This window comes from Perognathus longimembris, chromosome 12, assembly GCF_023159225.1.
Source record: "Perognathus longimembris pacificus isolate PPM17 chromosome 12, ASM2315922v1, whole genome shotgun sequence".
Lineage (NCBI taxonomy): Eukaryota > Metazoa > Chordata > Mammalia > Rodentia > Heteromyidae > Perognathus > Perognathus longimembris.
Window position 1 is genome coordinate 43,709,881 of NC_063172.1, and position 15,416 is coordinate 43,725,296.

General features: G+C 36.4%; 1 protein-coding gene across 1 annotated transcript in view; it reads right to left on the minus strand.

The window, feature by feature from the left end:
* The window catches only part of Zbtb10 (zinc finger and BTB domain containing 10), a 35,621-nt gene that overhangs the window by 14,015 nt on the left and 6,190 nt on the right, over positions 1-15,416 (minus strand). The window contains exon 2 of the mRNA XM_048358745.1: positions 7,891-8,779. Coding sequence (XP_048214702.1) covers positions 7,891-8,779 — 889 coding nt within the window. The remainder of the gene's footprint in view (positions 1-7,890; positions 8,780-15,416) is intronic.

The window sequence follows — 15,416 nt, forward strand, 5'->3', positions numbered from 1 at the left end:
GTAGCTAAGATTCAAGTGTGAGTCCCCAGCACTTGGCTCAGAATTAAAAAACAAAAAACTTTTGGGGTAAAACAGAGAATGTATAACTTTCATATTTTTAAAAAGCAATAACACTACCAACCCAGTGTGGTCTAGGCTCACACGCTATAAATGAAACATTAAAACTGGACCTAGTAGTATAATCCAACTTGTTATTCCAATACTAGGGAGCCTGCATTAGGAATGAAAGTTCAAAAATAAACTGTTCTACAAGACAGACTCTACTGCCACTGTCACCATCATCATTACCATAACTATATAGTAAAATATGAATATCCATATTTAAAGGAAATTTTAAGAAACATAAAGCAACTAGTCTTGTTGTTAAATAACAGCTTTTAGAACTTTCTATGATTCACAGCCTTTTTTCCCCACAGAGCTGAGAACCAAACTCAGGGCCTTACACTTGCTAGGCAGTGCTCTTCCACTGAGCTAAATCCCCAACCCCTGATTCAGGAATTCTCAGCTAGATTTTTTTAAAACTCCTTTATACTTGAGGCCTAAAGCCCAATTCTCTTTTTATCAAAACTAAAATTTCCAATTTCATGGTTGCTGAAAATATTTTAAACACCTTATATCTTAATTATACAGCAAGGGCAAAGTAGGATAAAATATAATCCCCTAAACTATGATCACTTAAAAAGCATTCTATATATGGTGCCCCAAATTATCAATTATTACCCAATAAATGTGAGGAAAATGCTGGCTACTATAATTCTAACTAAAGAATAATTCACTATAAATATATGTCTCATTAGGATTCCCTGAAGCTATGTAGTTTGAACATTCTTTTGTCAAAATGCTTTCTAAGTACTACTCAGAATTTCTTAATCCAAAGCATTATTTGGGGATTTTTTTAACCAAAAATTAGTTATACAAATTGAAAACGTAAGGCTTAAATATCATTTCAACTTTACTTCTAAGGAGAATAATTCCTTTCAACTTTACTTCTAATGAAAATAATTCCATGAAACTTTTTCCAGCAGAAATCTAGGTGAGAGAAATGCTAGATATTCTAAATTTTACTTGCTGAGTAAGTAGCATCACTACCATAGACTTAAGTGTTTATATGGCACTAAGAAAAAAACTACAAGACAAGCTATTCCCTTTCCCCTGATTGGCTTTGTATAGACAGAAGGTCAGCAAACTGAAAAAGGCCAAAATACTTGCAGAACACATGTGCCTCCCTCACATATTGTTCTTTGGTGTTGTTTGGTTGGTATCTGTATTTTTTTAAACAACAGTATACAAATGTAAAACCTATGTTTAGCTTGCCTCTACCAAAACGGGCCATCGTCAGCAGAACACTGAGAATTAGCATCGTTTTTATGTATGATTAAACCCTCTGTTCAGCCATGTTTTGTTATGTCATTAGGCAGTGGATTCCATGAATCCCTTAACTCTGACAGGTATTTTAGATCATGAGCTCAACAGTATTCTTCAAATATGGCACACATATTTTATAAAAAGAACTTGAAATGTAAATACTGTGTTTGTGCTGCAAAGTTACACATTTCAAAAATGTTAAAAAAGTTTTTAAAAAGTTAAATAAAACTACATGAACTCCTATCAACTTTTGTCAAAGATGAAAATCAATCACTGTGTATAAAATCTACTGCTACATTAACACTGAAAGAAACTGCACCTTTACAGTACTTGGTATCAAATTACAAAAATCTACTGTTAGATTTACCAGTCAAAGCGGATAGAAACTGTACCTTTACAGTAATTGGTATCAATGATAAACCTCTATTAGAGAAACCTTTTGGAAGTTTTTGTTGTTGTTCATTATGGGGCTTGAACTCTGGGGCCTAGTGCCCCTGAGCTCTTGCTCAAGGCTGGCACTCTACCACTTTGAGCCACAAATGCACATTCCACAAATGCACATTCTTGAAGTTGTTTAAGAAGGGAGGAATGTAAGGGACAGTGTAAGGGGGGGGTGTGAGTTTGATCTGGATATATCGTATATATACCTGTGAACATGTCACAATGCAACTCCTTTGTACAATTAAGCTAATAAATTAAAAAACAGAACAAGGCAGGGTGAAGGTAGCTTTTGCCTATAACCCTAGCTACTCAGAAGGCTGAGATCTGAGGATTATGGTTCAAAGCCAGCCTGGTCAGGAAAGCCCATGAGACTCTTATCTCCAATTAATGACAGAAAAAGTCAGAACTGGAGCTGTGGCTCAAGTGGTAGAGGGCTAGCCTTGGGCTGAAGAGCTCAGGGACAGCGGCCTAGGCCCAAAGTTCAAGCCCCGATGGCCAAGAAAAAAACAAAAACAAAAAAAAATAGGAACTCTTCTAATAAAAGTTTTACTTCAAGTACTCCTGTAATATCAGCAATGATTAAGTGAATCTCAGTATTGAGTTAAGTAACAGATAATACTATCACTAGAAGCTTTATGGGGCACTCAAAAAATTCCATTTTCATTAGAGCTATGGTTTACTAAGTAGATAAGGAAGTTATACTTGAGGAAGGTATCATAAATCCAAAAGGACAATTCATTAAAAATTCACTTACTTTCCGAACCCAATGTTTTCTTAATAAATGGTAACTAAAGCATAACCAATTATGTAGGAGTTCAGTTAAAAGAGACTAATTTTTCTTGCTTACAGATGAAGCTCTACCATGCTTTCACTCCTAAAACAGACTTTTTTTTTAAAGACAGGAGACAGAGACTACATAGCATCACTTATCTCAAAAGACATGGACCTTGATGCCAGTGGCTCAAGTCTATAATCATAGCTCCTCAGGAGGCTAAGATCTGAGTATCTCAGTTTGAAGCAAGCCTGGGCAGGAAGTCGCTTATATTAAGGATATCTCCAAAAAGCCAACTTAACCACCAGAAAGTAGAGCTGTGGTTTAGGAGATAAGAGTGCTAGCATTTACTGAGAAAGCCATGGACAGCACCCAAGCCCAGAGTTCAAGTCCAACCTTCTCTAAGTATTTGTTTAGGGATTGCAATCAGTGGCAGGAGGGAGGGTGTAAGTGTTTAAAGATCTTAAATATTCTCATAAGGAAACAAAACAATGAGACTTGTAGAAATTGTTCTAGGAAAGAGGTGAGATTGATTGGAACACATTGTAAATGCATGCCAAAATGTCACAATGAACTTACCTCCCAAGCCTTGTGTAACTCAAGTTATGCCTATAAAAAATCTTTAAAATTTTTTAAAATTATTTTTAAATGTTTTAAGTGGCAGAATTAGGATATTATGGAGACATCAATTTTGGCTCAATATATAAAGACTTTGTAAATCATGGTCATCCTATTCACAAACAGGCTGCTCCAGAGAATATCTTTCTTTGTAAGTAGCCAGACGGTCAAACTAAAGCTCTGTAAGACCATCTGTCTATCTAGCCAGGCATCAGTGGCTCACTCCTGTAATCCTAGCTACTCAGAATGCTGAGATCTGAGGATCACAGTTCAAAGTCAGCCAGAGCAGAGCAGGAAAGTCTCATGAGACTCATCTCCAATAAACCTCCAGAAAACCAGAAGTGAAACTGTGTCTCAAGTGATAGAGCACTAGCCTCCAGCTGAAAAGCTAAGGGACAGCATCCAGGCCTAGGATCCAAGGCCCACAACTGACAAAGAAAGAAAGGAAAAAGACCACCTATCTAGCCTCAATGGTCTTTCCCAACTTTAATAAGGGAGATTACAACACTATGGTAGCTCTTTCTTTGACACCTAGTTTTCTTGATAATCCTATGGACTAATCACCACATTTTTTTTTTTGTCTTTGGGAGGGTAGGGAAATGGAGGAACAAAGGGTGAACAAATGCAGCTGCGGTAGTCACTAGAAATTATGTTAAAAATGAACTATACAACTTGGGGAGGGAAGGGAGGGAAGAAAAACTGGGAGACAGGGAAGGGATGACACTATACCAAAGAAAATGTACTCATTACTGGACTAACTCTTCTGTACAAAATACAATAACAAAAACAATAAAGGTAAGGAAATTGATGAGTCTCATTTAATTTTACAAAAGGTCACACAGTGGCTAAGTAGTAGAGTTGATTCTGAAATCCATTGTGTGATTCAGTTTAGGCTCTTCATTGTTAGTTAATCTCAAACCCTGATTCATAGTAGAATCACTTGCAGAATTAAAAAAAAAACAAACACATCCAGACCACATAAAATACCAATTAAACTAGAATTCCCTAATAAAGTGATCACACAAGGATTATGGTATTGTAATGCTTATAAATGATTTCAGCCTGTAACTAAACTATAAACCACTGTTCTGTTCCAAATACTGGGACTACTTTCATTAAAAACACCTAGTATGGCAACACCTATATGTAGACATGTTTATACATTGCCTATGATTGCTTTCATGCTCTAAACCACAGGGCTGAACATAGTTGATTCTTGTCAGCCTGCCAGCCCTATGTAGTAGTATTTCCTAATCATAACGATTTTATAAGATACATTCTTTTCTTTTTTAAAAGTTTGTCTTATTTTATTTGGCAGTAGTGGGCATTTGAACTCAGAGCTTTTGGCTTGCTAGGTACACTACTATGTGAGCCATACTATCTTTAAAAAAAACTGTATTACAGACCCAGGCATTGGTAGCTGATGTCTGTAATCCTAGCACTTCAGGATGCTGATGATATGTGAGGATTCCAGTTCAGCCCTGGGCGGAAAAATCCACGAAACTCTCATCTCCAGTTAAACAACAAACAAAAAAAGCCAGAAGTGGAGCTGTAGCTCTCAAGTGGTAGAGTGCTAGCCTTGAGCAAAAAAGCTTGGACAGCACCCAGGCTCTGAGTCCAAGCCCCAGGGCCAGCATAAAAAAATAAATCAATACCCCAGACATGAAATAATGGGAAGTCAGAATAATAATCTGTACTCTTAAAAGTCATAGGAGGGCTGGGAATGTGGCTTAGTGGTAGAGTCCTTGCCTAGCATACATGAAGCCCTAGGTTAGATTAGCGCTATGCTCAAGTGGTAGAGTGCTAGCCTTGAGCAAAAGAAGCTCAGAGACAGTGCCCAGGCTCTGAGTTCAAGCAAAAAATAAATAAAAGTCATAGTAAATATATACATCTCCTTTTTCTGCTATTGGAGTTATATTTCAGATTATTCTGGCATTCATTTGGGGCAAAGTATAGGAAACCAATGGAAGGTAACTTTAATTATGAACCCATTTCTCAGAGGCCAGTAGCTACTTATTAACAAAAATAAGACTGCAGTATAGTATTCACAGTGCTGGTTAGTCAGCTGCATAGTTTGAACATTCTGTTACTGGAATAAAACCAGGGTAAGTGTGAAGAATGGTCCCCCCAAATCTCTCTTGTTTTTAGCTTGCTAAGATCCAGTAACACCTCAAAGGCTTTGACAAAAAAAATTTAAGTCCTTAAGCTGGGCACCATGTGTTATGCCTGTAATTCTAGCTACTCAAAGCTGAGATCTGAGGATCACAGTTCAAAACCAGACCAGGCAGGAAAATTTATGAGACTCTTATCTCCAAGTAACTACCAGAACACTGCAAGTGCTGCTGTGGGTCAAAGTGGTAGAGTACTAGCTTTGAACAAAAGAGCTCAGGGATAGTGTCCAGCCCCAGAGTTCAAGCCCCAGGACCGACCAAAAAAGCAAAATACCATGTGCCTAGGATAAGATAGTGCTATTACCTCCACATCCTGTGCAGGTGGGGGTCTTTGCCAGTCAAGGCCATTTATTGTATGGATAAAGTATAAACTGAGGAGTACCTGAAAATATTGGTCTGACTGGTTGGTTGCCCTACCTTACATATCTCATCCTTGGGTAAGATAAGATCTATTTTCTGCCACCAAATTATACTGATTTAGAGACACCAACAGATAGAATGTACTTTATCACTGATGAAGCCAAGTTTGTGAGTGCAAGCAAGTACAGGTGTGGAAGTGCTATCCATGGCATAAGAATAAGATTGTAAGAGATCTGAGGGACAAACTAAAGACACTAAACTGCTAGCAATTTTGACAGGCCAGGTTCATTGATACAATGACACTAAGATATTTGGTAACATAATTACTAAGTTGTTTTGTAACTTTACATTATAGCTCTATTAGTGATTTTTTCAAGTCACATATTATATGGTATTAATTTTAAGAACATAGCTTTAATTTTGTCATCACCCCAAATATCTGCTTATTTTCTAAAAGAAATTTGTACATGTGCAAATGTTCATATGTATTTTAAAATACAACAGAATTTCTACCATACTGGGAATATGTGCAGCCAAAAGCCAATGTAGCTCTCATTTTTGAGGACTGTACATATTAATAACGCCCCTCCCCCAAATGCCAACTAAAGAGTTTATCTGCCCTATATATTTAACAAAACTGCTTCAGGGATTTTATTGCTAAAAAGTTAAGGACACGGGAAAGAGTAGCAAATCGTATTCTCTCTCTCTCTCTATATATATATACATACATACATACACACACACACACACACACACACACACACACACACACTAATTTTCATAGAAGTAAAATTTCTACCAGTGAAAACTAGCCCAAATCCAAAAACCAATATTTTGTCCTCTGGAAACTAAAAACATAGTCCTTTTCTTCAACAGAAAGTACTCCATCCTCAGATAATCAACAGCATATAAATCAGACACTGAGTAGTCATTGCACTTTGAGGCAAAGCAGGCATATAATCATATGGCAGTCATGGACAAACCTGAGGCATGCACAGAAAACCTCAAACCCACAGTGCTGTTTCTTCAAATAAATTCAGGTGTAGTTAGCTAGATTAAACTCAAAGTAAAAATTCAAATCTTTGTAATGCTACTCTGACAGTAGTTCTCTACTCCATTTTGAAAAAGTTCCCTATTAATGTAATATAAGATTCTTGACTATATTCTTTTAGGATTATGGTAAAGAGAAAAATCTTGGATACATCTAACTAATGCAAAGGAGAATGAATGAAAATTAGATGGTGCCAATGAATATATCCCAGTTTCTGAAAGACCTATAGAGAACATACAACAGTAGCCCTAACTAAATTTTACAATCTCAAAATTAGCAAAATTCTATAGAACACTTAAGTGTTTGGATAAAGGATGCTAAGAAGATCTGATCAGTGTCTCCAAATGATAGAGTAAGTAATGGGTTTTATATTGCATCTAAAGGCTATCTTTCCTATCACTGGTAAAATTATGAGCCAGAGGATACAGCAAGCAAAATCAAAGTACATACATGCAACTGGGACTATTTCCTTAACAAGAAATGCTCTCCTATTTCAGATGGTTCAGTGGTACAAAAAGTATACCTGTACAACCACTTTTTCATTCTCAGCATATTACTTTAAATTTTTTCCTATTACCCATGACAGTGTGAGATGATCTTGCTGAACTGCAGGTCTTTTTTAGCCCATTCTGAGCACAGTTAAGTTAGGCTAAGTGTATTAAATAATTTTTGGCTTACTGATAGTTTCAAGCTCATCCTATGTCAAGAAGTACCTGTATATGCAATATCTGGTTACTATTATAAGTTAAAAATTCACTAAAATCAAAATATAGCAAATATTTTGTAATTTATTCCCTTTATTCTACTTTAAGCATTCAATTGTAGCATTGTGCTTATTGCTTTTATAATAAGACATTGTTAATTAAAAGTATACTGGATAGATACCAAGTTGAAAATAAACTGTACAACCTGTGAATTAGGATGGGAGAAAAGACTGGAGGGAAGGGGCCACAATGTCCAAAAAGAAATGTACACTTTACATGAATTATGTAACTAATCCCCCTCTATATATAACCTCTATAATAACAATAAAAAATTTCAAAGCCTGTTTCAAGATCTAACTAGACTTAGAATGAAAATAGAGACAGTACCGCATATATAATAATATTTACCTGGTTCTTCCTTGATGATTAGGGTCTTATTTTCTTCTGGATAGGCAACAGTTGGCTGCACCACTGAGCAATCTTCCAAATTTGTTTCATTAGGTGGTATATTATAAATAAATCTCTTTGTAGTCTGGTTTTTCCTCCTTGTTTTGCCAGTCTCTTGAATTCCCTGGGAGCCCATATTATTCCAAATAAACACTTTTGTTTGGCCTTGAGATTCATTTTCAGCCAATTCAGGAGAACCATCCTGGACCCAATTACTGTCATTCATTTGGTAGTTTTCTATTTGGCCCTCGTCGACATTACAACCATCATTTTCAATTTTTATATTACTTGCCAAATTGGTAAGATTCCGTGTTGCCCAAAAGCTGGCAATTTTTTGATCCCGTGATGAAGACAGACCATCTCTATTAACTGGTTTTCTATTATTATAGTCCACAACTACAGACTCTGGAGCTTCTGATTTAATGCTTATATTTAAGGCATCTTTAATGAAATTTCGGCAAGTTTGAACAACTTCACTCATTTGAAGGTAGCTGGCCACTGTCATCACTTCAATGGCATTTTGGCTTGTGAGCACCAGGTTACCAGAATACAAGAAGTCCAAGATGACTGAAAAACCTTGAACTGCAGCAATATCTAAATGGGTAGTATTGTTTTGGTTAGGGCTTTCTTTGTTTGAAACGCAATATAAAGTCTTAAAGAAACGGCTGCCTGCAACCAGGATGTTCTTATGAGCTTTAAAGATTTTCCCGCTCACCACAATGCTGACATCGCAAAGAATATCTTTCTTTCTCTGTTCATCTAGTTGTCGAAGAAGTTGATAGCAATAAGAGTTTTCATTTGGCCTACTATTAAAGTCACAGTACCCCTCCTCTGATGGTATTTCTGACTCCTGAAATTGGATGGAAAACATTATTAAACTTTATGTACAGTTAAACCCCCGATCAAAGGAAAACAAATATTATCAACATGCACTTTATTAAAGTACTAATCAAACATACAATTCTGAGAAAGGAAATGAAGGAAAATGAAACAACTCTGACTGTGGATCAGCAGGATTTCACGGATAATTATTTTCAAATATAAACTAAGGACATGAATTAAGATAATTTAAAATGAAAATAAAGTCATTTTTTGTTTGAAAAAAGAAACTCATTTATAGGTATCAAATTAGTCTGCTTTATCTCTGACAGGAAAGCAGCGGTCTCTTCCCAGTGAGCTTAAAATATGCTATAATACAGTGGGGCAAATCACCTTATCTAAGACTACTAAAGAGGTAAAAAGCAGTTTAGGTTAATTAAGATAATTAAACCTAAATAGTGGCAAAGTTCTAGATTGTTAGGAGGAAATGTGTTTCTACTATAGGAATAAATGTCCTAATCAACTCTGAAAATACCTCATCACTTTAGGGACATGAATACCATAAACTCCAAGGTGAGTAAAATTCCTGAATTTCAAAGTCTTTCTTGTATATAAAATTTACTTCTTACTAATCATACCTACTACTCATTACAGATCTATTTAGTATCACTTTCATTTAGGTAAAATCCTATATAATAAACATTCTGAAAGAATAACAGCCGTGGCAGTGGCTTTACACCTCTAATCCTAGCTACTCAGGAGGCTGAGATCTGAGGATAGAAGTTCAAAGCCAGCCTGGGCAGGAAAATCCATGAGACTATCTCCAATTCCACCAGAAAACCAGAAGTGGCGCTGTGGCTCAAAGTGATAGAGCATAAGCCTTTACCAAAAACAACTCAGGGATAGCACCCAGTCCCCAAACAAGCCCCATAACTGACCTAAAGAGAAATAAAAAGATTTCCTTTCATTTTCTGTTTACCTTGCACCTAATCTCAAATGTATTATGCATAATGCCATTCTTCTATTGTAACACCCCTTTCCAATGTCTATCAAATCAGAATGTTCCACATTCTAAGTTAGCTTACTTCTTTAGCTCCTACCATAACACTTGAATCATCTTCAAAAACCAGTAACAGTAGTGTTCTGGGTGCCTGTGGCTCATCCTAACTACTCAAGAGGGCTGAGATCTGGAGTATCGGGATCCAAAGCCAGCCCATGAAGAAAGCAGTGAAATGAGATTCTAAAATAAACAGGAAAAAGAAGTCAGGCTAGAGGTATAGCTCAAGTGGTAAAGGTCCAGCAATGAGCCAAAAAGACAAGCAACAGCTTTAGGCCCTGAGTTCATGACCCTGTAAACAGGTTTTGTTTAAATACGAATAATGGTTAAGGATAAAGTAATCAAAACAAATCCATTCATTAGAAACCTTCCAAGATTTTTGCTTTTGGGGGATAATGGAGTCTGAGGCACAAAAAAAATTGAGGGGTGGGGTAGTACTAGAGATAAAACCCAAGGACTCATGCATTTGTCATGAGCTCTACCACTGAGCTCTACCCACAGTTCCAATAGGTTACTTCAACAAAAATCTTATAAACTAAATAAACTCATGTTGTGGAATTTCAAAAATAGAAAAGGGAAATGAAAATATTTAAGACTTGTCTGGATATGAAAAAGTAAACCAAGACAATACTAAAAATGAATTACCTTTACAGCATAACTTCCTATAAAATTATACTGTTTATTTTTTTCTTTAGAGACTACTTAATTTGCATACTCTACAAAAAATTCTGAACATGAGAGTTATGCACACTGTGCACCTTGGTAGTAAATTCAGTTGCGATTTAATGTCCTATCATATAGATAACTAGAGTAAAAATATATGAATACCTGGAGGAAGCAAACAATTTTAAACACCAAGTAAAACCATCACCAATCTATGAAGTGTTTGTGGATATACTGAATTAGCACCTTCAAGTTAATAACTGTTTAAAAGAACTGTTTAAAGAAACAGCTCAAAACAGTGTAGGAAGTAGTTGTAGTTATGCCTATGTAGGCTATCTTCAGTGCCCAGCATTTTCTGGGCTGGTTCTTTGTCACACCGAATTCCTGGTATTGGTGATCACTGTCCCTTACCTTTTATGTTCAAGGTTCATGCTCACTTGAGCCACAGATCCACTTCTGACTTGCTGGTAGTGATGTGGAGATAAAAGGGTCATCATGGACTTTCCTGCCTGAGTTGGCTCTGAACTGAGATCCTAACATTTCGGCCTCCAGAGTAGCCAGGATTACTATAGGCATGAGTCATGATCACCCAGCTAAATGTCCTAATTAAAAAAACTAAAATCATAAACCTACTGACCATCCTCAGATGCCAATTATTTTGATACAGTAATTCAAATCAAATACTATTTTTATTATTATAAGAACATTAATGTCCCTTGCTTTTACAAATTATCTTTATTTACTAAAAGAGTATATTATTTGTAGTTACTGAGTGTGCTCTTTAAAATGAAGAGATTACAAGTCAAAATATGTGAGCTTTTTGGAGGATAATCTCCAAAAAGGTGATCAATAGAAGCTTTATGTAAAACAGCTAAATATGCACATACCTGTGAGTAACCTGCCAATACTATTTTATGAACCAAATAAATCATGAAATTCTTGCTACTAGAAACAAAGCTTCTGAGTAGATTCCTAAAATCTACAAGTTAATTCAGTTCTCTTTTAGTTCTTTATTAATCTATATCCACAAGTGATAGCTTAGGTATCACTAATGAAAAATAATTCTCATGAAAAGATTTAAATAGTTACACAAGTAGTCTTTTCAAATGTAGAAACTTTTTCTATCCCTTTTGAAAACATGAAAACAAAATTTGGCTAAATGAAATTTTTAAGGAATTCTGAAATTAAATGTGAAGTCTTGAATCTTATTTATAACAATACCTACAAATAAAATAAGATTTTTAATCTGGATAAAATTAGAATCAATTCTTCCAAAATTGAGCAAATATAGTCTACTTTAAGTCCAGTAGGTTTTAAGACAGAGTGCTATAATCCTACTCGGGAGGCTGAGATTTGAGAATTGCAGTTCAAAGTCAGCCCAAGCTGAAAAGTCCCCTTGAACTCCAATTCACCATTCAAAACACAGAAGTGGCACTGTAGCTCAAAGTGGAAAAGAAAAGCACTAGCCTTCATGAAAGACTTCAGAGACAGGCCCAGGCCCTGAGTTCAAACCCACAACAAATAGAAAACAAATAAAGTATGTTTTAAAATAGTAAATATTCTACTCAGAAGAAAGTGCTTAAAAGCTTTAAAAACCAGCTCAAGATTTAGCTCAAGAAGTAGAGTACCTTGACTGCCTTACATATGAAACTGTAACCCCTCTGTACTTTACTTTGACAATAAAGAAAAAAAAATTAGTGTAAGTTAAAAAAAAAAAAAGTAGAGTACCTGCTTAGCAAGGGCAAAGCCTCAAGTTCAAACTCAGTATCAAAAAAATATAAAAGGCTTGAAAAATACTGACTCTAATGGACAAATGACAAAGGTCTTAATTCATTCTATATGCATGGGTAAAAGCATGAATACATTACCCAGTCTGTGCCAGGAACCAAACTGATTTAGGTCTGCACTTCAAGTCATTGATAATAGGAGAAAAACTTAAGGTACTAAAGAGTACAAACAAGGATGTTATAATGACAAAGGATGAACATTCTAATTTCATGGTAATTATAATGGTGTATTAGCTTTAAAGATATGAGCAGTAAGGGAGATGAGCACGCTAAGCAAATGAAGTAGCATGGGAACAAAAACAAAACTCACAATTCTAAATTCATGCAAAAACTTCAGGGTGCTCCTCCAAACTCATGAAATGAAAACAAGCACTTAAGACACATTAGTGGTAAATGTTCAGCATCTATCAGATCATAGAAAACCATTGCCTTGTGGTAGTAAACACAGGTAATCCCAGTATTTGATAGAAGATGTAGAATTTTCAGGACAGAGACCCTGTGTATGTAATTATATATATGAATAAACATATAACATGGGAAATATGGAACACAGAGAACATGGAAGGGGGAAGTAACAGAGATATGAGGGTTCATAATTTTGAGTTACAGTGGGATACTATATACATGAAAACAGTGTAAAGAACCTCAATGAAGGCTATAGGGGATGGAAAATAAAGAAAACTGGTTCCTTGGGAGTTGAGTACTACTAATGAGGAGGTTGGGCTAATATGAAAGACAATAGATATGATCCAAATACATTACTAGAAAGTATGAAAATACAACTATGAAAATTGTTGACAATTATATTAGGGAAGGAGGAAGAGAATAAAGGGCAGAGGAAAAAGAATGGGGCAAGACTGACAGGGATACATTGTATATATTTGTGGATATGTCAGGATGATAACCTTCTTGTACTGCTAATATATTCTAATAAAAAATTAAAATACTAATAAGTAAACAAATCACTGTTATGGGCACCTTCCAGAGCTACTCTGTATATATACATATTCCAGGACTGAACGAACCTAGGGCCAGACTTTTTAGAAGCAGTTATAGGATTGGACTGGGAGAAGATATGACTGTGGTACCAATGTGATGGATCACTATCGGGGGACTGAAAATATTGTGACCAGTTGGAAACTACTGCTCAAGGTGTTATTTGCAAGAAATAAGGACTTTGAAATGAGGAAGAATGTTAATGAAAGGTAGTCTGGAAAATATTTAAAAGAGTTTGAAATAGATGGAAGAAAGAAAAGAAAAGGAATGCTATCAACCTGTAGAGCTTCCCCCCTTTCCGGGACAAAAGAGGATGAAAGAGAGGCTAACTTTCTTTAGTTTCAAGTAATATAAACTTCAAGAAGCTTATCTACAGTCTATCCATTAATGATACAAGGTCACTACTTAGCCAAAAATCAACAAGTAGTATTTACTTCCCTAAGAATTTCAATTTTTGATAACTTGTTAGCAGAAGGCATTTCCTGTACAAAACAAAACAATAAGCACCATTTAAAACATCATCTGTATCACTTTTGTTTCAGCCTTTCATTGGAGCAATATATTGGAAAACACACACTAATTTCCACTTCCAAATTCAAATTTTAGAAAAAATAAAATTCAATATGAAACACAAGAAAAGCCAGGAGCCAGTGTTCCACACTTGTAATCCTAGCTACTCAAGAAGGAAGCTGAGCTCTTAGGACAGTTGTTCAAAGCTAGTTTGAGCAGGAAAGGCCAAGAGACTCTTATGCAAATAAATACCAAACAAGCCAGAAGGAGAGCTGTGATTCAAATGGTAGAGGACTAGGCATGAACAACAACAAAAGCTCAGAAACAGCGCCTAGGCCCGGAGTGCAAGCCCCAGGACCAATGCAGGCACCCATATGGGTATGCGTGCACACAAGACAGATGGCACTTGTACTGGCATGACATATTATAATAGTTGATAGAGAACAAAGCTTTCTTTGGACTGGAGGCATACTTGACAAGCCAAAAGAAGACGGGGAGGGAAGGAGAAAAAGATAAGCAGAGCTCCTTGGTAGTTTTCGGATCACCTCCATGATACACTTGAGTGACAGCATTCCCTTGTGGATTATGTACTATGCCCAGAAATACTAATTCTATAAGAAGGCAGAGAAAGGAGATGCATCTTCAGGTGTTTCTAACATCCAGTCTACTTTGGTCTTCATTAAAGATACTTTATTGCCAGGTTTCTCCTTAAACTCTAAACTGGAACTATGCCTCTACACACCTCATATACACATCTGATTATTCTTCTCTAGTTAAAACTGCAGTAGCAGTGTGTTAACAAAATGTAATCTTGTTTTTGTTTTTTGTGCTGGTACTGGGGCTTGAACTAAAGACATGGTGCTGTCCCTCAGCTTTTTCACTCAAGGCTGGCACTCAACCACTTCAATCATAGCTCCACTTCCACAAATGTAATCTTTACAGTATGAAGCCTGGAGTCCACCTTCTCTTTCAAGCTTAACTTACACCCTGGGCTCAGGAGCCATACTATACACTTCTCACAGGAATACCAACACTTCGGGCTGGGGATATGGCCTAGTGGCAAGAGTGCCTGCCTCATATACATGAGGCCCTGGATTCGATTCCCCAGCACCACATATACAGAAAATGGCCAGAAGTGGCGCTGTGGCTCAAGTGGCAGAGTGCTAGCCTTGAGCAAAAAGAAGCCAGGGACAGTGCTCAGGCCCTGAGTCCAAGCCCTAGGACTGGCAAAAAAAAAAAAAAAAAAAAAAAAAAGAAGCCAGGAATACCAACACTTCATTTTCCTTTTTTTACCTGAGAGGGGAGCTGGGGAGAACATTTAGAATTTGAACTCAGAGCCTTGTACTTACTGAGCAGGCACTTTACCCTGGCTCTTCCTTCCCCTGGGCCAGATCCCCAGCCTTCAGACACTCTTCTTCATTTTCCTTAAGATCCTTCCAAATGCAGTGCCTGAAAGCCTTCCCTTCTTGGTCAACACCTATATGGTTATTGTACTTAATGACAAGATCTTTCAGCCTTGATCATCCTTAGTATCTTTACTGTTCCATGAACATACTTCTATGATACAACCTTTCTCATTTTGTCACATCTGTCTCTCAGCAGAATAACAAGTTCCTTGAGGGCAAAGAAAGTTTTATAACCAGTACCTACAAGCT